At 37.5% G+C, this 24,153-nt stretch overlaps 2 protein-coding genes and 1 long non-coding RNA gene across 5 annotated transcripts; all 3 read left to right on the plus strand.

Moving 5' to 3' along the window:
* Positions 1-2,894: 2,894 nt before the first annotated feature.
* On the plus strand, positions 2,895-13,258 carry LOC103707741. 2 transcript variants are annotated; one of them, XM_008792352.4, is made up of 13 exons: positions 2,895-3,305; positions 4,213-5,319; positions 5,415-5,515; positions 5,622-5,736; positions 6,310-6,387; positions 6,937-7,029; positions 7,134-7,217; positions 7,307-7,405; positions 8,004-8,066; positions 8,331-8,361; positions 9,108-9,154; positions 12,098-12,156; positions 12,664-13,258. In XM_008792352.4, exons 1-13 carry the CDS (start codon positions 3,240-3,242, stop codon positions 12,896-12,898), a joined length of 2,178 nt encoding a protein of 725 aa, XP_008790574.2. In that variant the 5' UTR covers positions 2,895-3,239; the 3' UTR covers positions 12,899-13,258. The 2 variants fall into 2 exon arrangements, with proteins under 2 accessions (XP_008790574.2, XP_026660681.2); XM_026804880.2 differs by lacking the exon at positions 8,331-8,361 and having other exon boundaries at positions 12,664-13,213.
* Positions 13,259-15,563: 2,305 nt separating this feature from the next.
* Positions 15,564-19,541, plus strand: LOC103707742. Of its 2 annotated transcripts, XR_604181.4 has the most exons (4): positions 15,564-15,871; positions 18,013-18,710; positions 18,817-19,089; positions 19,195-19,541. It is a non-coding gene; the product is annotated as an uncharacterized LOC103707742 (long non-coding RNA). The 2 variants fall into 2 exon arrangements; XR_005512541.1 differs by having other exon boundaries at positions 18,817-19,541.
* Positions 19,542-19,954: 413 nt separating this feature from the next.
* LOC120103706 lies at positions 19,955-21,123 on the plus strand. Its single transcript, XM_039128220.1, has one exon. It carries the CDS (start codon positions 20,311-20,313, stop codon positions 20,851-20,853), a length of 543 nt encoding a protein of 180 aa, XP_038984148.1. The 5' UTR covers positions 19,955-20,310; the 3' UTR covers positions 20,854-21,123.
* Positions 21,124-24,153: the final 3,030 nt, after the last annotated feature.

Consider the following 24,153-nt stretch of genomic DNA (forward strand, 5'->3'; position numbering starts at 1 on the left):
TTATCTTGGTAATCCCTTTTGGGTCACCAAAAACTATTTAAGGGATTTAAAATGGAATTTGGTAGAAGCATGAGAAAAATAGGTATAAAAAAGTATCAATTCATGAAAAGATGGATAGCTGTCAAATATTCAAAGATGACATCTTTTATATGGCATGTAACTTGATACAACAGTCATGCTTTGTTTGAAAATCCCCTATCTTTTTGATTGGATAATGTGGTAGTCATCAAAGAATGTACAACTCTTTGTAGTTAAGAACCAAGCTTGAAAAGAAAACTTCATTTCGTGACATAGTTATACTAGATGTTCGCATCAAATATTATTTAATTATCAAAAATATTTGAAATAAACTAGAAAATAAAATTAATGATCCAGTATTTTTTGAATTGACAGAAAATCCAATATGATTTTTGTATGACATCTTAATATGCAATTAATATTTTTTAATGAATTTCATTGAATAACAAAGTATCATACGCTATAATAAAATATATTATAATATAACATTATTATATGTGAAAAATGTTATCAATTTATTATTATTGTAATATATTATATTAATATATTCCGTTATATAATATCAAATATTCATATATTATTTTTACTTTTATATTTTTTAATCATTTACAAATATTAATACAATGTTACATGATTATTTAATTATAATATCACCTATTATAGAACATATGGGCTAATGTACTATAGATATCCTAATATGTGATACTACATGTCTTTAGTAATAAATAAAATATGGTTATGCTAACTAAATTACTATTAGTATGAAATATTATATATGTAAATTATATACATATATTATGATAATATTTTTATTACTACTATGAAATAGTCAAATTTTATTATGATAAAAATATATTTTTAGGATATTATAATATTAACTTGTTATGATATGTTATGATATCATATCTATTATAATAGATGATAATAATATTATAATATTTTTCTATGGTAGTACAAAAATAATAATAATTTATTTTACCAATACTATATTATGTATTATATTATAGTTACAATGTTGATCGTCATACTATAATATTTATATGAAATAATCATAATAAAAAATTAAAAATCATGGGTACAATCAAAGAGGTAAACTTGCTATAAAGAGCAGGCGTAAGGCTAATCCAAGATGAACATAATAGTCTACGCCCAAAAATGAGCATAGGATCCTTTGATTGGGAATAGCATATTCGATGTCTATGCCTATTTGGCAACTAATTCTTAGCTAACAAACTGGGATGTTAAACAAAATAATGGACTTTTTTTACAACTCTTCATGTTCTCAAAACCCTAATCACCATATAAATTTTTTTTGATGGCATTGACAAACTTTTTGCTCTTATTTGACATGCGACTAAAGGATGATAAAGCCGCAGCTGTAACCTTAAGTTTATAAAAGAAAGACATCTTAGATCTCGATATTCACCTCCTTCACCTTAAGTTTATAGAAGTAAGACATCATAGATCTTAATATTCACCTAAGTCACAAGAATTGTATGCAACTGCAATATACCTTCCTTTGTTGTTATAAATTTTCCTACCCGTGTTTGAAAAATAAATTTGTTACACCATATTATTCACCTGACAATCATATGATGAAAAACATTCTCATATGGCAACTTAAATTTGTAGTCAATATACCCATGCATAATAATAATTAAACTCATTCTAAAAAAATGTACTATGTAAATATCTTTCATTTTACTTTGGTGCCATTGTATTTGATAAATATAAGTAGTTAAATACAAATAATCAGTTGGATGCCAAATTAAAACTCTTTAATTTAATAATTTAATATAAATAATAAAATAAAAATAATCAGCTAGATGCCAAATTAAGAGGAGAGAAAGATGAATTATTGATAAGGTAACAGCTCGGGAAAAAAATTCCACTAAATATTTTCTGTTCAAATGCAATTGATTGATGTAAATTTCATCATCAATGCTGCAGCAATTCTCTTACAATTATTTTTGATCAACCATTCCTGCGGAGCCAGTGCCAGTGCTGCTGCCTCCTTCGACCCTCCCCCCAGCCTATTCGTACGAGGCAATGATGCCGCATCGTCATTAAGAATTGTTGTTGCTAGCGTTGGTAAAGCTACAAAGGGAAGAGGATTGTAGTGTCTTAACCAGGAGAAAGAGGGAAGAAAACTTTCTATCTTACAATTTATCTTTTAGGTCTTTCTCTCTATATGAAGTAAAGGTTTATTAGACTGGGTTGCTTTATATGCAGCTCAACATTTCAAAAAGATTTTTTGGACTCATCAGGGACCCCTCCTATACTGCTGTGCTGGGTTTTTGCACTTGATTCAGTTGGCTATACTTATATTAGAGCTGGGTGAGTAACCGGAAAAAAAAAAAAAAAAATTGCTTGGATTAGAGAATTAAGCAAAAAAATTTATTGGATTCATAGGTTGGATGGTTTATTTGGGCATAGCCCGTGTCAACCTTGCACATCCCTACCCGAAATCGATGGGAGGAATAATAAGATCTACCCGGAATCTATGGGAGGAATATAAGAAGATCTCCATAAAATTTTTTTTCTTCCTTAAAAAAGACTGAAGGCTGGGTGGACTAAGAAGCGTGATTACTGCAGAATATTCTTGCAAGATATAAAACAGGCTCAATGTCGAATTCATCATTCCTTTAAAGAAGTCTGAAGATTTTACATCCGGCAGCTATGTTTTAGTTTTCTTATCCACTGTATTGTATCTAGTTTGTATGTTGGAATTTTTCAGATCCTGTGGTTTTATATTTCTGTCGCCTAAAATTGTATCCAGAGTCTATTTTCAGCTTTAAGCCCATGCTTGTACCCCAAAAAAAACAAAAAATCTGAAGAATGGATGCGGGATTTAACATTTAGGTGAAATTGGAAAAGGAAGAAGGGTAAAGAGAAACTTGCATGTAGAAGCGACAATTTATCTTTTTACGTATCATGCTTAAAGGAATCGAGGTAGGCGACACCTGACACCGGACTGCCACAAAGTAGTGGGGCAGGGTTTTATCCGGTTATATCTGGTTATAAATCTCGCGGGAGAAGAACGAGAGGCCGGGATGTAGCCTCGACGAGCCGCGCCATATCATCTCCGGATCATCCCCATCTCCCACGTCGCTCTCCCGCCATTCGATTGGATAACCCTCGAGGAAATGATGTGAAGGAGCTGCCTTTGGCCTTGGTCTCACAGATCGAGGGGTTCTTTTGAGCACAAGATGGTGATTTGAATGCCAAGCTTGAGGACGATGCTGCCGGTCTGCTCCGCCGTATCGAGCTGTTCTTCTCATTCTCAGGTAAAGAAGGTCTTTGATTTAGTGCTAATTTTGAGTTGCAATTAGTTCCTTTATTTCGAGTCCAGCCTATTGCTTTTCTTGCCGTAAATTATCTTTTTTCTAATGAAGTGTAGAGGTCTTCCGTGAAGCTGAACTGGGTCTCTCGTGGTTCTTGATCTTTTATTGCCATGCACTAACAACTCTTGGTAATGATGCGTTTGCTCATGATTAGACATCAAGCATCAAAATTGTTGCTTGCTTTTCGAAGAAGTTGTCTGAGAAGTTTGTCGGTCGCCGTTGGATTCTTTGAACCATTCTCGAGTCTTACCAATGACTTTCTAGCACCTAAATGCACTTGCCATTTTATGGCACTTTTGGCATCATTGCTCCAGTCGCAATTCGATACCTTGTATCTTGTTCTGTATCTTGCCAAGATTTTCAGCTGGATACCTGTCTGTGGGACATGTCGAAGAACATGCTCTTTGCCTTCTTGAATGGATGGGAGTTTTTTTGGGCCATCTTAACTTATAAGAGAATATTGCTACTCAAAACATTGAATGTTTGGTTATAGTGACTAGATGAATGGATGCTTTGGAGTTTAAAAACGATGACGGGTTCAATATTACAGAAGGCTGACAATTGTAAAATGGTCCGAAAGATTGATGGATTATACCTTAATTCTTAAAATTGACCCTATCTAAATGGGTAAAGGCTTGTCGTCTGGTTGGCATACTCTGATAGGAAGTTGGAGAAAATATAAAATAGATCCCAGCTTATTTTGGATGCTTTTAAACTAGAGTAGGCTCTTGGAGATTCTTCTTGAATGTGATGAATATTTATACATTGTAAAGCAGTTCTAATGATATGTTTGGTTGTTAACATGTTGTAGCAACACTTGTTAATGTTATTCGGATAATTGTGTCTGCAGATATCTCTGCATGTAGGCACCAGAGCTTTTTATCCACTGCAGAAAGTTCTAGAGGATAGACACATTTTTGAAGGCAGGGCTTTTGCCTGCAACCAAGATGGTGTTCTTGCTCAGGATATACCTTTCAGAACCCATGCTTCTAAATGTATGCATTCACTAATCGTGGAAAAATCTGATCAGTCGGGTTCCTTGGATTCCTCCATATTCTCTCCATACCCAAATGGATTTGATGATATAGTACGTGGATTTTCAAAAGAATGCATTGAAAGTGAGCCTGAGAACTGGTGTTACTCAACAAGAGAGAGGAGTGGATTATATCCGATTGCTGAGGACCTAAAAGATGTAAAGACTTCAAAATTATCAGGGGCTTATATGCTGCCTGGTGAACTTGGCAATGATATTGCAGATGATGTAAGCAGTCGTAGTGTCACAGCAGAGACCATGGTATCACCCACTATAGAACAACCACCTGCTGTTTCACCTAGAATGGATGCATTTCAGGATCTTCCAAATTCTCTTGATCAGAGCTCAAATGGATTATCTGGTTCCACATCTTCTGGCTCTTTTTCTGTCCCTAATGCTGCAGAAACTGCTCTTACTGACAGTCCAGTACCAGTTTCTGATACATTCAAAGTGGCTAATGAGGGAATCCTAAATCTGAAAGAAAGTGCTGATCATTTTATATCTGGAATTACTGAATCTATAAATACATCAATAGGTAAAGTGGAAGGTGCTGCAAAAGACTCATATGATGCATTTACTTTATCGGTTTCAGATACCATCAGAAGTGTGACAAAATCATTTGACAGTGTGGGCAGTGGCTTATTTTCTTCAGTTGAAAACTCCAAATTACAGGCTAGTAATGAAGTGACAGGCTACTCCAGTGCACTGAAGGAAAATGTGTCCAGAGCAGGCACTTCAGCTATTGACATACTGAGGCAGGTGATTATAACTGTGGAGGATTCTCTGGCAAATGCAGCAACATTTGTTGTTTATTCTTATGGATCAGTGAAGTCGTTACTTCCACCAGATGTCAGGGATGCACTAGACTTATCCGAGGAGAAAACTTTACAGATTCTTAATCCTGTTGGTGCTGCTTTTCAGCAGGTATTTTGATAGATTTGTGTATATCAAGTTAAACTTGTTATCAAGTAATGAATGTGTTTTCCAATAGCATCTTAACCATGCATGCTGTCATACAGGTATACATCATCATTGAAGAATTTGAAAGAAATCTAGGTTTGGATCCAAATGATCCAATACTGCAATTCATACTTATTCTTGGAAGTTCAACCATGATAGGGTAATAGCATCTCTTTTATTTCCTTCTTTGTAATTTCTTCTATTATTTCTAAAGTAGATTGACATTTGTGCTTGGAAAAACATTTCACCTTATATTATTTTCACAGAGTATCTTACTGGTTATTAAAGTATGGCGGGTATTCTGGTGATTTGGCTCCTGAAACAACTTTAGAGCTGCTGAAAAATGAAGAGAATGCTGTACTTATAGATGTCCGGCCTGAGGCAAGAGACTGTAAATTTCACCAGCCTCTTCTTTATAAATATTATTTCTATACAAGATATTTGATGCTTTTGGCTCCCATAACAGTTCCTGCAGTTCTACTGACAATCTCTCTTGCCTTCTTTTATTCTATGTTCTGGTGATGAGGCTGTCCTTTGTGTTCCTATCAACTTTCTTCTTTGCTTCATTATATTCACCTAAACAAGGTTTTAAATCCTGTGGGCTGGTTTTCCGATGGAACGGGAGACACCCACTTGGGACAGGAAATGTTCCAATATGTGCCAATCGGAACACTAGGACAATAGCAGGACGTCCTGTCCCGACACTTGGGATGGTACCCTATCCCGGTGTCCTATTAAGACTTGAGTCCATGCACCTAATAGTCCTATTACATATTATCTACTTTTTAACATAGTTCGCATAGTCTTTTTGGTATCAATGAGATCAATTTTACATACAAAGGCTTATCTTTTAGAGTAATTCATCAATTTTCATATTATGATCAACAGATATAGTGTTATCTAAGATATAAAACATGTTGATTCCTCTCCTGATGTTTGTGTATTTATGTGTAGGATCTCAGGGAGAGAGATGGTGTTCCTGATCTTCGACGGGCAGCTAGGGCTAAATATGCTAGCGTGACCCTTCCTAAGGTTTGTTACTTTCTCTTTTTACAGCTTCACCCTTCTCAAGTAATATTTTTGCACTGCAGAATACTGCTAGGTTTTCACTAAATCTACTTGTTCTAGAAAATCATTCTTGATATCTATTTATACAACAACTTTTGCTTACTGTGCTAATGGGATGATTGTATCTGTGGATCTCCTTGGGATGTTTTACCATTATCATTGAGAAATATAATTCTTAGATCATCGAGTGCTGGTGGGCAATTCTTGGACTTATATCAATTTGTTTCCTCTGTCTAGGTCATTCAAAAGAATGGCACACTTAAGACAAAAAGGTCAAACTCATCAAGAATTTGCCTCTTTGAACTTTGAACTGGGAGAGCTTAAGAACCTCTTATGTGTCTTTTTTAATTTCTCATGATGTTTATTGCTTCTATTATTTTTATATTTCAAATTATTACTTTCGGAAATATCTATTTGTTTCACTATAGTCCTGATGTAAGGTTTTCTTCTTTCACCTTTTTAGCTAGAAAATTTATTATCACTGCTATGGTATGCTTTTGTTGACATCCTCAGGTTGATGGTTCGATAAAGAAACTGCTAAAGGGGGGAAGAGAGATTGATGATGCCTTAACTGCAGCTGTCATCCGCAACTTGAAACTTGTTAAAGTATGAGGAGCGTTTTATGGTGCAAATTCATATATTACCCTCAATGAGTTCTTGATGTTGCTAAAATTTAATGGCTCTAGTTCTTAATTTTCTCACATGTGTAGGATGGGTCAAAGGTCATCGTTATGGATGCTAATGGTGGTCAGTCCAAAGGCATTGCAAGAACCTTGAGAAAACTTGGTGTGAAGGCAAGTATTGAGCCAAAATGTGTTCCCTTATTCAGGTGTTTACATGTTAATGTTGCTAAATTGTTTGGAATTTCATATATGGATGACAGAAACCTTACATGGTTCAAGGTGGCTTTCAATCATGGGCAAAACAGGGTTTCCGTGTTAAAGAGCTCAAACCTGAGACCACATTGACTGTATTAAATGAGGTATTGTAAAACCATCAGAACCTAAAGTATGAATGAAATTGCCCTCATCGAGTCTATGATTATCATTTGACCTGTACTTCCAATCTAGCTTTGGAACCTCTCTTTATGTAGTTTCCTACACATGCCTGAAAATTTTGTGTGAAGGGCTGCATCATACTATCTATGCTTCATGCCAGATTGTTTGTATGGCTCCATGCTTTGCCTATAAAACTTCGTCTAGGACTTCAGTAAATTTTATCTTTACCTTTTAATTGTGTTTATTTGAAGACAAAGTTCTATCATATTAGAACATCCACATGTCTTTAAGATGCAAATCCATGACAAGGGACATTGGACTTTGACAGTATGTGATGATGTCATGTTTTCAAAAATTCCTGTTTCCTTAATCAGACCTACATGCACGCAAACACGTCTCCATATTTAAGGATAAGTATGCTTTATCTCTGGAAATTTCGAGGTGCTAAGTAATACAGAATCACTAGCAAGGTTATAGCACTGGTATTCTCTGGAGATAGTTCAGCTATCAGTAGTGCTGATTCCTGAAAATACTAGGTCCACATTCTAGCAGATTTACAAGTTTCATTTGGAATCGCTGCAGGAAGCTGAGGCAATCCTTGAGGATTTTAAACCTAATCCGGCACTTGTAATTGGATATGGTCTGGTAAGTTGACTGCCACCCTTTTATTTTGAGAACAGTTTCTTCCAGAACATCATCTGCACATTGATTCCATCATAGAATTTGCCCTCTTGTCATATTATTGATATTTTTCCTTCATTGACTATAAATGATTTATTCAATATTAGGTGTAGATACTTAAGCCATATGTTGAAGCAGATAAATGTTCGCTCTGTGGTTTTATAATTTCTAGCCACTTTAGTTTTTGTCCAGTCAAGTGCATTACTGATTTTGGGTGCTTATGGACAGGGAATGTCTGCGGCCATCTACGCTTTACTAGGTGAGCAGTTAGAATAAGCATGATACTGACATGCTGGCAGATATCTTGCTAAGCAAGAAGACTAAGAGAAAGAACGTCAAAATGATATTCCTTGAACTTTGTATGGATTTTATGAAAAATATAAAATTTCTCAACCATTTGTTACTGTGTTGATATGACCTTTCCAAGTTAGGAACATCATTATATTCCAAGCACAGTTCTATGAAGCACTTCATTTTCATGACATAAAGTTCAAATTTCGAAATTACATTGTCGTTGGTAACTCTTTTATTATGGTAACTTTGTGTGTTTTAGCAGGTCATGTTTCTGGTACTTAAGAGCACTTCGAGAATGAATTGCATTGGAAAGTTGCATTATGTCAGAAATCATCTTTAGCTTTTCTTTTGCATATAATTGGCATCATGAATAAGAAAAATCTATGGAGACTAGTACACAATATTGTTTGGAACCATTTTGGTGATTATATGAAAGAAAAGGGTCTACTTATGGCCAACTATCAGCCATTTGAAAAGGTTTGGAAAGAACTAGTAACACCAGTGACTTTCTAACTTCTGCCACAATTTACCTGGAAATGTAGTTAGATGTATTTTGGATGTTTCAGTTGGACAAATCCAGTTCTTTTCCAATATTAAAGATGATAGAAAATTTGTATTATCCAGAAAATCTAATGAATGTGTCAAGACTCAAGACCCTTTATTGTTGAAACTTGATTACCTTCTTTAACTGAACTGATAATTTTGCTGCAGAATGGGAGAAGACACTGCAGATCATTGGTCTTATTGGCCTTGGACAGGTATGCTCCATCTATCAGGCTTCAGCCTAAATTGGAATTAGTAATCATTCTTTTACCTGTAGAATGAATGAAAACATAAAACTGATCTTTAATAATGCCCATCTTCTGTCTCACAATTTCGTAATGTTTTTTTTAAAAACTGTCATATGTTTCCATCACTCAAATGCATAATAAAGCAATATATGCACGTAGGCATATGCATCTACAGAAAACTGGTTTTTATCCCTTTGTTTACCTATAGGACTTCTTTTTGCAGATGAATAATAAATGGTGCCTTACTTATAATTAACAGGATATCATTTTATCGATTAAACATTTTTTTGATTTCCACAAAATGAGAGTTTAGGTGTTGAATATCATGCCCATATCTGTCAACCCAGTAGCATACCTATATTGTCTAGAGTATATATGTTCAACGATGAAGATAATGATGCAAAGACAACTAAGATCACTTGGTTTGCTTGGATGCACGATAGAATTGCCCTTTTCATTCCCTCGACCATTTCTATACCTTTTATGAGTTAGCTGTCATCATTAAAATATTTAACCAACATGTCATTAACAACTTGACCAATACTGTGTTGAGTGGTGTTGCAGATTTTATGATGCGCTTATAAACTTAAAAATCTTTACAATGAGATATTAACTTAGAAATTTCCAAGTAACACTATTTAAGAAAGCAAGTCTTGTTGAAAAATATTCTTAAAAGCTTGAACTGAAAAAGCATAGCATAGCTGATTCCCTTTTTTCTTTTTTTTTTTGGACGAGTAAAGATTCAAAACTTGGCAACACTTTGGCAGATTCTTAGAGAACCAACAAAAGAGAACAGTAAGCATAAGCTACAAGCCTTGTCGCAATTACATATATCAGGATTTGTATGCCTTTAGGCCCTCGATTCTACTAAGGGCTACTTTTCCTGGGAATATAAGCATTCTCAAATCTTTTAATGCAAAATACATTGAGTTTATTTTTCAGTCTTTCCATTTTTCCTGACCCTTGGACACGAACCAGATTTTCTCTACTTTTCAAGGCCTTCATATATCTTACTTGCATTCCCATACCAGCTCAGTTGTTTCTCCAACATGTCACCTTAATTTTAGCAATAGCTAAATTCACTATTGTTTCTGTAATCATAATCCTTGCAATATTGTTTTAATGACCAATCCATCTCATGTTCTCATCTCAGCAAACATTCACTTTAGTGTTCATGGACCCACTTTGTTGCCCAAAATTTAATATAGCCACCACATGACTGCTAACATATGAGGTTTCCTTGGGAATTAGAAGGCATGTGGTGATAACACCACTGCACCTGCACTTCATTTATTCTTTTATAATTCCACCATATCTCTTACTGTGCAAAAATGATTTTAGTGATATAAAATACTGAAGCATTGAGTAGAAAGGAAAAACTTAAGAGTAACTGAGAAAACTTTTTATATAATTTCTTAGCAATATTTATAGATCACATCTAAAAGTCAAACACACACACACACACACATATAATTGTAAGTCAGGACAATCAAGAGTACTTGAAATACAAACTTTTGCTTCCCATTTCATGGAGGAAGAGAACCAGTCATCAGACTTTTGCTTATTATCTGGACTCATCTTGAATAATTAGAGCATTTTAATAACCCCCTCAATAATAGGAAATCATAAGAATTGGTTAAGAATACCATACCATACTTGTATTAGTGATTTTTCAACTACAATAGCTTTCATGTATTACTAAAATAATTTTAAAATCAGCTTCACCTTCTAGGTGTCAGTAAGATGGTCTTTTATAAGAGCGTGCACAAAAAATTTTCTTTCACTATAAGTCTTCTGAATTGTTTTTCTGTATACTATCAGTATTGTGATGGCGGTATTACCAACATTTTTATATTCTTTATGTTTACTTCTGTGCTTTACCATGAAAAACTTGATGATTTTTTATTTTTATTGTTCCCCTGCTTAACTCAAGGGGATGCTCAATGATAACATGGTCTCATCGCCAAGGATTAATCCCATCAATATTGTTTTCCCTTTAATTCTTATTTCTCCAATAAATATCTTAAGGACATCTTCCAATTTAGTTTGTGGTTCAAATTTCCATCCTATGATTTGCTATCATTTTTTTTAAACATAACTCATCACTGAAATGCTAGAGTTTCTTGGCAAACCTTTTGGCTAAAATGCCCTTAGATTCATAAGTTTCCTCCTTCGGATGCTGGCGAATAAAATTCATGATATAATTGACCACCTTGTTTCAAGTTGGTGAGGTCAGGGATTGCTTTCAAACTGCATCAGAAATTATTTTCTTAGATATTATACCTTCTGCTAGGTTGCTATTTCACCCTGCTTACATGTTTATCCACTGTTTCTTGGATATACAATCTGTACATAGTCATGCTTGTTCTTAATATATCTCAATGGAACTTCTAGAAACTTGAGAATGTGCACCACAAAATTTCACTCACCTAACAAATTTCATAGTCAATCCAAACACCCACATCCTTTGCTTTGCTTATTTTACATTATCCTTTGACATTTCTTAACCATTTAGAAAATTTAAATAAGGTTTTTGACTTACATCTTGAGGCTTATGCCTTGCCTTATTGGGAGTTCAAAAACCATGCCTTAGCCTTTGCATTTTCAACCGTTTAGTAAGCTGTGCTGTCACCACCTGTCCGAACTTTGAAATTAATATGTATCGCCATTTCATTTATGAGAGTCAAATCATGATGTGGTAAGACTATTTGGTACTTGAATTATATCTGAATTTTTAGTTACTTTCCATTGTTGTATGTCTCTAATCATAATATCTGGAACTATATTGCCAATGAATGGAGGCGCTACATCCATACCTATTGACATCATGTCTTATTGAAGTAATTGGGTGATCATATCTCTTTACTTTCTTGCATCTATTAATATGTACCTTTTCTGCTTATTTGCTAGTCTCTTTATCGACGGGTGGCTTCATATGAGGACTCGGAGGGTTTAAAGCAGGATGTGAGGTAGTTTTGCTTCTCCCTTCGTTTTCGCAATGTCCTGATGTTTCCCGGAAGCACATGATATTCTGCTAATTTACACTAGGGTTTTCTTTGTAGTTAATGAAAAACTTAGAGAACCAAATGCTTACAGGTATACAGGGTCAGGAAACCTAATTGGAATTGGTTCCTTGTATGCCATTGTAGGATTCCTTTGGAAAGGCAATATTTGGTGGAAGAGTACTCACTTTACTGTAAATAGGGTGGTTTAAACTAGTCTTATTAAGTTAGACCGATGGTTTGTGGGGCATGAATTCCACATTCTTCAGTGGGGTGAGCCTTCTAAAGTTACCAGGCTTATTAGTTAACTTCTATGGTTTACGAGGCTTGGCCAAAGTCCATCAGCAGTTGAGGAAAGGCCCATGATATAGATTTTTTAGTTATATGACTATATGTATACATTAGATTCGGTTCTTATAGTGATCATGATCACAAATCCATTGTCCTCTGAGCAAAAAATTTTCTTGTGTTCAGGTTGCTTCTATCTCCTGTGAGACTGGGAGCGCAAGCTTTTTCTTGGGCTGCTAGGAAATTAGAACCAAACAAAGTTGGTCTACCAACATCACCCTCATCAACAGCTATTCAGGATCGTGTCCTACAAGCAGCCGCAAAACATGAATCTCAACCATCTGATGCTGAGGAAGCCCAAGGGTTGCCGCAAGAATCACCGGTTCAAACGAATGAGAATTTGGACCTCTCAGAAGCATAACACCTTGAATGGCAAACTTCTGTGCCTAGGTATCAACTGAAGTTGTCTAAATACTTCTGGAGCCTCTCATGTTTTGTTGTGCAATTTTTAAACTTTTATATCTGATACCATGGATTGGATTAAATGAGTGACTGCCAGATTTGGGCCTTACGCCTTTTTTCGACCACTATATTGTAGTAGTGATGATCAAAAGGATTAGAGGTTATGAGGTCAAATGATCATATGCTCCTGCTTCCTTCCACCTCCCTCCACCAGATGTATTCATCATTCACTAACCAGACTGACCCACTCTGCTGCAGGGCAGTTGGCTGAAAATTGACTGGGATACTTTAGGTTAACTGTTAAATGGATTTTAAACCATTTCTGCCTCATGTTTTAAGAAACACGAGCTTTTAATTTGAGATGAGTAATATCCATATGTTTGAAGGTGGGCTTGCCGTTACTTCAGTCATCTACAGGTGGTTGATTTGTAACAATCACTTATTTGTGCGCATGATTGGTGTGCAATCCATCCTATTTTCAGTACCTCCCTCATGCCTCTGCCCATGTGCCTGTATCTTCATAGAACCTTGTGGTGTGTGACCAATGGTCAAGGCCTGCTGTGCTGGTATGGGGCACTGTACCGGTTGCTCAGCGGCACAAGTTGGTATGGAGCCGTGCCGTACCATGCCAGGCCCGTACCGACATAGCAGAGGAGGCGGGGGAGAGGGGAACGGGAGAGAGAAAAAGAGAAAGGGGGAGAGGGTGGGAGAGAGATGGAGGCTAGCGGAGACCGGCAAACGGGGAAGGAAGTGGAGGCTGCAGCCGGAATTCTATTTCAAACTATTCTGGCAGCAGCCTCCATCTCCTTTCCCCATTTGCGGGCCTCCGACGGCCCTCCGCCACCATCTGCTAGCCTCCCTCCCTCTCCCTTTCCCTCTCCCTCTCCCGCTCGCTCTCTTTTCTTCTCCTTCTCTCTCTCCGGCGATGCGTCTCAGTTTTCTTGCTGGAACCGTCCTGGTCCACCGTCGGTACGGATCGGGATGCTTCGAACCGGATGGTTTCATAGACGTTGCTTATGGTACTCATTGATCGTTTATATCAACAAAAAAGTATTCCTTGCCAATGAACGTACATCAACTCAAGATAATTGCGGGTTTTTGGGCATCTTGACACCTACATTCAAAGGAAACCAAATTGGTTCTTGCAAATTTTGTTTAGAGTTGGAGACTCAGAGCAGGGTGATGGCAAGAAGCTTTATATTGTGGAAGGCGACGGTTGGTTCCCATGAACAAACCCAGATTGGACTATCAATGAGCCAAGGCAAACCTCAGATTTAAATCTCAAACCATTTGTAGCTCCAATTTTATGACCCAATTCAAGAAGCCTCAAAAAGATCGGATTATGATACAGCAAATAAATTTTACAGGATGCCAAATGGTTAGGTGCATGCATCTACAGGGCTGGACCAACCTTTAGACGACTGAGGCTAAGGTTCTGCCCAAAAAAGGCCTACCGCAGAGAATGCCTTAAAGACAAAACAAAAAGAAAAAAAGGCCTTCCTTGGTGAGTTCGCCTTAAACCGACTCATCATTGGAAAAATCTCAAAGACAAAACGGGAAGCAAAAAGGCTTCTCTTAATGAGTTCGCCTTAGGTCCAAATGCATTGAGAGCATCCAGTTGCCAATCATGCAACAGAATCAACTTAAAAGCTATGGACTAATTGGCTCGGTTTCGGTATGGATGTTACATTTTTTTTAATATTCTTTGAAGGAAGATCTGCAGGCTTTTGTATACGTCTTAAAAAAAAAGATGTGATTGATGTACTGAGTTCGTGCTTGGCAGATTCCAAATTTTCTTTCTTTCAGATGATACTGTAAATTAGCTCCCACTGTAAACAATAGATGGAACTAGCGGTCATATGAATAATATATCAGAAGTTGGTTTTGCATTACAAATTGACACAAAATTTTGTAAGCATTGCTGCGGTGATGCTATTCTAATTGCTTGCAATTTAACCACAAATGCCCTCACATGCTTTCTAATTCTTCACCTACTCTTATCCGTATCTATTTGACTCTTCATGACACTTTTCATAGAACAAGTTAGAAGTTGTCATTAAACATTTTTGGTGAATAGAACCTTGGATAGTTACCTTGGTCTTAAAGCTAACTCCATAGGTAAGATAAGCCTGGTTCTTTACACCTTTCATGCTTGATAAAACATCATCTTGCACTTCTATATGCCATTCTAGCTTCTCTGAATACATTCATTAACTGTAGCCTTTAAAAAAAGAAGAAGAAAAAGAAAGATTCAAAAGTGCTAAAGTTTATTGAGTTTGAAATTGTGATTTGATAATTCTCAATGATCAATGGCAAAATCAAGCGTACAATGAAAGATCATTGCAAGACTATCTTAAATTGACACAAATCTCACATAAGTAGACATTCAAACCATGGCACAGAAATGAAGCTAGGAATAAAGAATGCAACCCATGTTGCTCATATGTTATAGTGATTCTTACTAGTCTAAACTACTTTAAAAATTATCCGGATCGAAAAGTTTTATTACAAATATTTTGTACAATGATGTACTAAGTTATCTCAATCAATAAATTACCATCCTCTTTTTATAAAAAACTAAAAGAGAGGAAAAAAAAATTGAATTCTGCCTCCGGTATAGGTTTTCTGAACTAATTGGGTTTCCAAAGGCCGTGGGCCGTTACACCCAAAATAGATGGCGCGACGCGCGGGAGATCTAGGTCTTCGATTCCCAAGAATCGATATAAAAGGCGCGGGAGAGGGAAAGAGAGATGGAACCGGAAAGCGATATGGGAGAGACGACGGAGGGCTTGGGAGGAGGAGCGGAAGCTGCGCTTAGCCTGACTGTGGGCTCCTCGATATCCATACACTACCACTCTCTTTTCGGATCTCATGACGATGTGCTTCTTCTCGAGGTCGATGAGAAGCTCGTCCCCGATGTCGCCCTGCACTGGTAAATCTTTACCCTCTCCTCCCTCAAAGCTTATCAACACTTTAATTCTCTTTTTCTCGTTATTTCTTTGTCCTAATTTTCTTAGATCTCAATTCCTTGATATGGGTTTGCGCGTCGTATGTTTGGCTCGATCCTGTTTGTAGGTTTTAAGACCCTCTGTGGTAGTTGAGGTTCTGGTGAGTCTTTCTTGTTCTCTTTGAAACGATAATTAATATGAAATTCAGCTAATTGATATCTGCTTGCGATATCTAACTATTGATAGATTCGATCTTTTTTCTAATTTCTTCATGTTTCTTTTTTCTTGTTTTTAAGCCAAGTATGATGGATTAAGCTTGTTGGTTACATGCTTGTGGTATTTCTCAATTTCAAAGGAAACCCATATGCTTCTATGTAAAAAGCTGTTCTTTTTTCCGTCCCGGTTTATGTTATGTTTGAAACATGTATACTTTTTTTCTTTTTTTTGCTGTAAAAAACATGTATACTTGGTTGTTGGGATTTGAACTTCTATTTGCCGCTGCAATGACATGGAAAGCTTGGGGTGCTTTTCTTTCTTTCTTTCTTTCTCTTTCAGATTTTGGATTTTGAAGATCATCTATTGTTCCTTTGCACATGCACTAATTCTAAGCTTGCTATTGTTCTGATGAAATATGGAGGAAGTGAGAAACTTCCTCAAAATTTATTAAGCTTGCTATTATTCTGACGCTAGGATTTTTTTTTTCTTTTACTGAATCAATCAAGTCTGCCCCTGCCATTTTGATTAGCTAAATGATTTGTTTCTTCATGGAGTTTTTATTTGTTCATTTGCAGACCCAGCTCTACCCAGCTCTAACATAAAAAACAGGAGCATAGATTTTGATTTGTCAATACTAGGGATCATGGCATCTCCCATGAAAAATTAAAATTTGATCATGATTCTCATCAAAAAGATGGTTAATTTTCTATAGAAGCTGGCTGGTTGTGCATAATTATTTAACACTTTTGTAATTCAACCACATTATTTGGCAAAGGAATTATCATTGAAGATAACTGGGAAAAGACTCTTGATTAAACAAAATAACATCAAAACTTGTACATATGCGAGTCACATTCTACCCATTTTTTGTGTCAAGACTTTGTCTTGGTTTTGGATATTATGATGATCAAAATACATGGATATCTGATATTATATCAAAAAAAAAACATGGGAAGGTTTGGAATGAACACTAACATACTAAACATGTACATTGAACTATGCTACTAGACAAATCGCTGACTCATTAGAGATCGTCTTTCAATAGTTTCTTTGGTGAACTATAATGGGTTACATAGTGCATTGCCTGTTTTTCTCTTCATCTAGAGTTAGTTCATGTGTGTAGATCAAAATGTACAGAAGTGTACCACTAAACCCACAAAAGGGAGAAAGTTGGTCTGAGAGACATGGGAAATATCTAAAAGGCTGCCAAAGAATTTATATTAAATTTGAATGATATCAGAGTAATGATATCGGCCCCCATCAAAACAAAGACATTGTCCAGACTAGAACCAGAATAGTAATGAAGTCCTCAATGTAACAAAGAGTAAACAAAACTAACAAAGAAAGGCAAAAGTTAGACATAAGATCACGACGAAAGAAGATTGACCTCATTGAAATAACCCAACATCAAACATGATGCTCCTGCTCCTCCTGCTGGTTTCTGTAAGCAGCCAGCTGGTGAATGACCTAGCCTGAACCCAGTTTTCTTTATGTTTTTATGAGCTTAAACAGTAAAACATGATGACTAATCCCTTGATACATAACTGGCATTTTAGGTCTTATGCCCCTATTTAGTTCAAAGATACTTTGGTCAAAGAATATAACACCAAGTGCTTGTTAAATGTTCTCGATCTTTGATGGGTCATAACGTGATATATGTAGGACATAACTTGTTGGTTATTCTATATGACATCAATGAGCTTTAATTATTTTAAGCTTTGCCTACCATGGCACTTCACATCATCTTGTAAGTACAATCTCTTGGTGTTCCTAACCCAAGATGCTTTCTTTTGATGATTTTCTTCACCAATCTGTATCATGGTTCAATCTATTAATTTCTCTCATGCTTATTTGGCAAATAAGAACTTGTTTTTCTATTGCAATTGCCTGACGATCTTCCTCTATTTAGGGGTGACCATTTGATGACAGCCTGATGAGGGAGCTATGCTGTGCACTCCAACCTATGTGATGAAGTATGTAGGCACATCCAACTCTGTATTATTGATAACCCCAGGAGAGCCAACTCCTTCGAGTTCGTATTATGCAGGCAACTGGTAGTGAGACAAACAACATAGCAGTCCTTGGTGCAGTGGTATCTGTCATCAAAGTGGCACCAGGGAATATCCCAGGCTTGAGAAAATGAAATTCCTCTTTAACGGGAGGAATTACAGACTTGAGGAAGATTCTGAAAATGAATGGCCATTAGATGCACTTTCAGAAAATGAAGTATTCTTAGAAGCTGACGAGTTCCCTCACAGAATTGCTCTCCGCTGACTTGAAAAATTTGGAAGCAAGATGGAGAATTAAGGAAGCAATTTGTGGAGTTTGGATGAGAAGCGGGTCTGTGTCTTTTGCTGAACGAATTTTGGATGGTGGAAAGATGAATTTGGAGATTTTCGTGGAAAAGTGGATGCAAAGTGTTCCTTCAGGAATAAATGCAGACTTAAAAATGCTTGAGGGTGAAGTGTTGTATGAAAAGCTTGGTGTCAAAAACTGGATCCATGCTTTCAGTGTCTCCGATGTTCCATCAACTCCAGCTGAGCATGTTGCAGCACTGTTTTGAGAGCGGCCAAAGTGGGAATGGAAAAATTTAGAGCCCTATATCAGGTTGCTATAGACTCCTTATGAGATTTTCATTTGGTTGCTTCTCCTGTTTGAACTTTACTGCTCTCATTTTCTTAGGAGCTTAACAAAAATTTCTTTCCTTTTCTAGGGACTTGTGTGTGCCGACTCTCTCTTCAGAAGGTTTGCTTATCAAGTATACTGGAGGAATGTGACGAAGTGCAGATACTGAACCTATTTCCACTGCAAGATAGTCTTAAGCGATTATGTGTACCTGTTTTCAGCTTCTCTGAGTCTCTCTTCAGTAGGTTTGCTTATCAAGTGTACTGGAAGAATGCGACCAAGTGCAGATATTGAACCTATTTTCACTGCAAGATAGTCTTAAGTGATTATGTGCACATGTTTTCAGCTTCTTTTGCCCCAGGTAACGAGTCTATTTTCAGCTTCTCTTATCAGCTGTTTTGACTTTTGTTGTGAGATTTTATTGTTATGGTAACATTTCTCTATTTGCTTATGTTACTGCTGGCAGAACAACTTATTATTCTCTTTGAAAATGGAGATTTGATTTTGGAAAATCAATATAATATGATGAACAACAAAAGGTCAAGCAATGGCTATTTTTCTTGACATGCAGCACCAGCCATTGTAATGCAACAGCAAACTCCAACAAGATGTCTGGCCAATTGGGCATTTTTCTTTCATTTTTTGCTCAATATGTGAAAAAGAAATCCAAAGGAAAAGAGAAGAAGTTGGGAGAGTGAAGTTTGGGTGTAATGGAGTCAGAGCTTTTGAACAAGTCTAGATTTAATCGTGCTCGGTTTGAAATTATTCTCGAACCTGAGTTTTGAGATAAAGCTTAATTTATTCATTATTTAATCGGGTATAGTTCGAGCTTGTTTTTGAAGCAAGCCAAACAAAAAAGCCTAATCAATCAGCTTGATTATTCAAATCAAGTTGAGATTAATTTAAGAATTAAACTTGGTTCAATCTTAAGTTGACTTCTAATTGATTCAAGTAATTAATATTTGATAATAAAAATTATAAAAATATTAATTATACTATAAAGTATATTATCATGCCATAAAACATAACAATTTAATTAAGCCATCAATTAAAGCTTTCGTGCATGTATGCGGTATTGCATGTACAATAATTCTTGTGCTTCATCAAGTTTAGCTTAATTGAGTTAGGTAAATTTAGACTTGGCTTGAAACTAATTCTGAGCCTATGAACTAGGTCCGAACTTTATTGAATTAAATTCAAGTCGAGTGTAATTTGAACTTAGCTCAAGTCATTCTGACTTGTTATATCAATCGGCAACGTGAAGGAAAGTGGGTGCAATGGAGAGCACTAATTGAGTTCATCGATGGAGCGTTGCATTCTATTTTTCCCGGTCAAAAAAATTCTGTCATCACGTGCATCCAGCGTTTGCCAAACGGCTACTGGGACGGAAAAGAATCAACTAGCCGTTGCACTCGCCTCCAACGGTCACATTCCAGCCTACTCCTGAGCCCTTCAAATAGGACCTCTGCCCCAGCAAGCCCTCGTCAACCTCTTTCTCTCTCTCTCTCTATCGAGCATCTACAAGCAATCTCTCTCTCTTCCATTTCCCAATTATTTCTCCTTAACCCAGTTCCAATCTCCCATGGGGAATCCACCTGCTGATGCCTCTGGCACCAGCTATCACTCCCACAAGGTCTTCCTCCTCTGCAACTACATCCTCCTCGGTGCTGCCTCCAGCTGCATCTTCCTCACCCTCTCCCTCCGCCTCCTCCCGTCACCCTGCGGCCTCCTCCTTATCTTCCTCCATGCCCTCACCATCATCGGGGCCGCCACCGGGTGCGCCGCCTCGCCAGGTTCCACCAAGTGGCATGCCACCCACATGGTGGCCACCGTGCTCACAGCCATCTTCCAAGGTTCCGTGGCCCTGCTCGTGTTCACCAGGACGCCGGACTTCCTCGGGGAGCTGCGATCCTATGTGAGGGAGGAGGATGGGGAGGTGATACTGAAGATGGTGGGTGGTCTCGGGGTGGTGATCTTTTGCTTGGAATGGGTTGTCCTGGCCCTGGCTTTTGTGCTGAGGTACTATGCCTATATGGAGGGGGACTCCGGAAGCAATGCCATGAGGAGTGCCAAGGTACAGCATGATGAGGAGACGAAGGACTGGCCATGGCCCTTCCAAGTCTAGCTCACTGCACTGCACATCGGGAAAAAAAGATGCTCCTTCTGTTGTTGTAGCGAAGAATTAAGAGGGTTTTGGTTGATGGGTTATTTTTAATGTTGTACATCGGGAATGAGTTTTCGCATTATCTTCTCAACTTAATTCGTTTATTCATATTTCTTTTGGCTGCTGCAAAAGCTGTACTTCTTGAGGGAAGTGACTTCTGTTTAATTTACATGTGATTGGGATGCATATGATTTTTTCCCCTCCGAATGTCAGTGTTGTGATATTTTTTCGCTATTTAAGCTTGCATTCATTGTTGAGGAAACTCTCCCTTTTGTTGGTTCTGATAAATGAGTTCTGCTAATAGGAAAGAATAGTGGATCTGGAAAGTGGTTTTTTCGGCATAATCCAATGATAAAATTAGGCGGATTAATTTTAGATTCATGTCCATTGTCTGGAAGAAAATTCATTTCGGATTGATGGGGTTAACAGACTCTGGTTATCTTTAATCGTATTTGGGGAAGTAAGGAATCGACATGTTTCACAAGATATGAGTCCCATGCCTGAATCCCTTACCAGTCCCTTCATCTCCTTTATGGCTGGGGGGGGGGGGGGGGGGGGGGGGGGGGGGGGGGCTTTGCCATATGAAATTACTTCTGCAGTTGCCCTTGAAACTGTGGCGCCAGTTGCTTTTCTTTTTTCCACTTCTCTTCCTATCTGTTCTCTTGTTTTCCTGTTTCTTTTTTCAGTGTCTGTTCCTTTTGCTCTCTTAGGATTTCAGAAACTTTGATGAAGTTGAAGGATAGGAAGAGAAGTGGTGGTGATCAGGTGCATAATTAGCAGAAATATGTGGTTGCATGTATTTGAATTCTGAGGTAGCAGAAACTGTGCCAGAAATATCATCACATCGATATATAATAATGCAAGAGAAGCAGAAGAGAAAGTAGTGTCCGGCACATAGCATGTCAATTAGCAACATTTTGCTCAAAAAAAATGGTTTAAAACATCATTCATTCGAAATGAAGTGTATAGAGTTGAATACTTTCACTTGAACCTGACAATTGCTTTGCCAACCAGCTGAACTAAGCACCTTTTTGGACATTTTTTCTGAATCACAAGTCACTACAAGAAATTTTGGAGCCATTTTATATATAAGAAGAAACATTCAATGAAAGTAATCTGTGGCCGTAAAGTCTTCATTTATTTTTTCCTCTTGGGGTGTTCCCTTTGGCCTTAGATCATCCCCCTTTGCGGAGCTTCTGTATCATTTCATTTTTTATGACATGGAGGTGACAACCTCAGCATGTTTCTCAATAAATGCCAAGGCAGCTGCCTTTTAAGTCTTGATAATGGTCTTAGTCAAAATCTAATGCTGTACAGCTCCGTTGCCAACTAAAATTAGGGCCTATTGCACTTGTACAGTCTTCAAATTACCCCCAGTTGTCCCATGAAGACTATTCCAGACTCTTGGGAAAAAAAAACCCAATTATCTCTTTCCCACATTGAAAGAAACTTGCACTAGTTAGGAAGAACATAAAAATCCATAATAAACTAATCCTAGGCTCTGAAAATTCTTCAAGCATTACTCGCCAGAAATGATGCTGAAAATTTAAATGCATTCTGTCTCATCCCATGGACTCCTGATTCTGACCAACTTAGAAAGGCGTGTAGAAGGCCATGTCTTCTTACCGCTTCCACTTCGCTTCAGGAAATCACCTGTCCGTAAGGTTGATTTCTTCTCAGAGTTTACTCTTCTTAAGGCTTGCAGGCACAACTGATGAGTTCACCTTCAACAGCTTCGGTGGCATAAACCTTAGCCTAGAAAGGATGGCAAGAATATCACCTTATGAGACTCGTGGACTAACCAACACCACCTAGCAATCCGAAGGTGAGACAGAACTGCATCTCCCCTAATGAAACACTCTCCTTTGGTCAAGGCCAATACTTTGGCCTCCTCGATCCAAAGAACGATGGCAATGCATCAAACCGTATCATCTCTGTGAAGTTCTATACAAATTCAGAATCCTTTCTTTGGTATCAACGACAACCATGTTGGTATCAACGTCGACTTAATGAGATCGATCAATTCCCATGCCGCTGGATATCTCGCCAATAGTGATAGCAAATTCAACAACCTCAGCCTTGTAAGTGGGGGTCCCATGCAAGTTTGGGTAGAGTCTGATGGTCTAAACAATGCAAGTTTGCAGAGATAATAGAAGAATGGGAAGGTATGGGCTTCAAGGATAAGGAGTATTCAGGAGGGTCCATCAAGCCAACTTCCAAGTTCGAAGTTGCCATTGAAAGAGTTAGGCATGAATCAAGACAAGGGATGGAAAGAATTCGTAGCTGAGACACCGGACACGTATCTTTTCGTCGTGGTCCCTCACTACCTCAACCAGTGAAGGAAAAAGTTGAAAAAAATTGACGTGGCAAATCAACAGGCCAACAACAGTTCCAGCCTTCCTCAACGATTGGCCAGAGTTCAGACTCTAGGATTTAGTGATGAAACTTGAATCTGCAGTATAAATGACAACAGAGAACAAAAACAAAGAAGAGGGGGAGGACATAGGGATCATTGAGCAGTGGAGAGGAGCACCTTCAGCCAGCATCCGCATCAGCAATAGAAACACAAACAAGATACAGGATAACGATTTGAAGTAGACATGAATATGCGACACAGGTAGGAGAAATAATTGAAAGATAAAAGCTATGGCAACACAAAGTTCCATCGAAACAAAAAAAAGTAACATTTAACATCTATTGCTGTTTGCAACTCTACTAGTGCAAAACACATTTTGTACTATTTCCATTGATCTCAACCTCCAATCCTTAATCCCTTTCACTCGACAATGCAACCAAAAGTAGGAGAGGCCCCACTGATATCAGAGACATAGGCTTTACTGTTCTATGACTGGCTCCAAAAAAAAAAAAAAAATATAGTTGCAAGTTATTACAGTTGTCAGAATCATGCACAATCTCGCCTATTATAGTATATACGATATTGAATATTATAGTTGCTACATATTGCATCACAATCTGTTAGGTCCCAGCCCGTGGGGAGGAGAAGAAGAAGTTGGAATGGAGATAGTTGATTCGAAGCCTCTCTTCGGGTGAGAGAAAAGTCCTCACATGTGTCCTCTACTCTGGGTGAGAGGAATCCATCCACACACTGTCAAACCCACGTAAAGAAAAACCCCTAACATCCACAGTCCATTGGAATTAAATATAAAGAAAATAACTTTCTTCCATGTTCACTCACTCAACCTCCCATTTATCCTCCCACCATAACTCCTTGATAACTGACTTATGAAAGGCTGGGTCGTC

The sequence above is a fragment of the Phoenix dactylifera genome, chromosome 7 (assembly GCF_009389715.1).
Source record: "Phoenix dactylifera cultivar Barhee BC4 chromosome 7, palm_55x_up_171113_PBpolish2nd_filt_p, whole genome shotgun sequence".
Classification (NCBI taxonomy): domain Eukaryota; kingdom Viridiplantae; phylum Streptophyta; class Magnoliopsida; order Arecales; family Arecaceae; genus Phoenix; species Phoenix dactylifera.

Coding starts and splice junctions, on each gene's coding strand:
- LOC103707741 (XM_008792352.4), top strand. CDS start 3,240: ATGCCAAGCTTGAGGACGATGCTGCCGGTCTGCTCCGCCGTATCGAGC. Junction 3,306..4,212: donor GCTGTTCTTCTCATTCTCAG/GTAAAGAAGGTC, acceptor TTGTGTCTGCAG/ATATCTCTGCATGTAGGCAC. Junction 6,388..6,936: donor CTAGCGTGACCCTTCCTAAG/GTTTGTTACTTT, acceptor TGACATCCTCAG/GTTGATGGTTCGATAAAGAA.
- LOC120103706 (XM_039128220.1), top strand. CDS start 20,311: ATGGGGAATCCACCTGCTGATGCCTCTGGCACCAGCTATCACTCCCAC.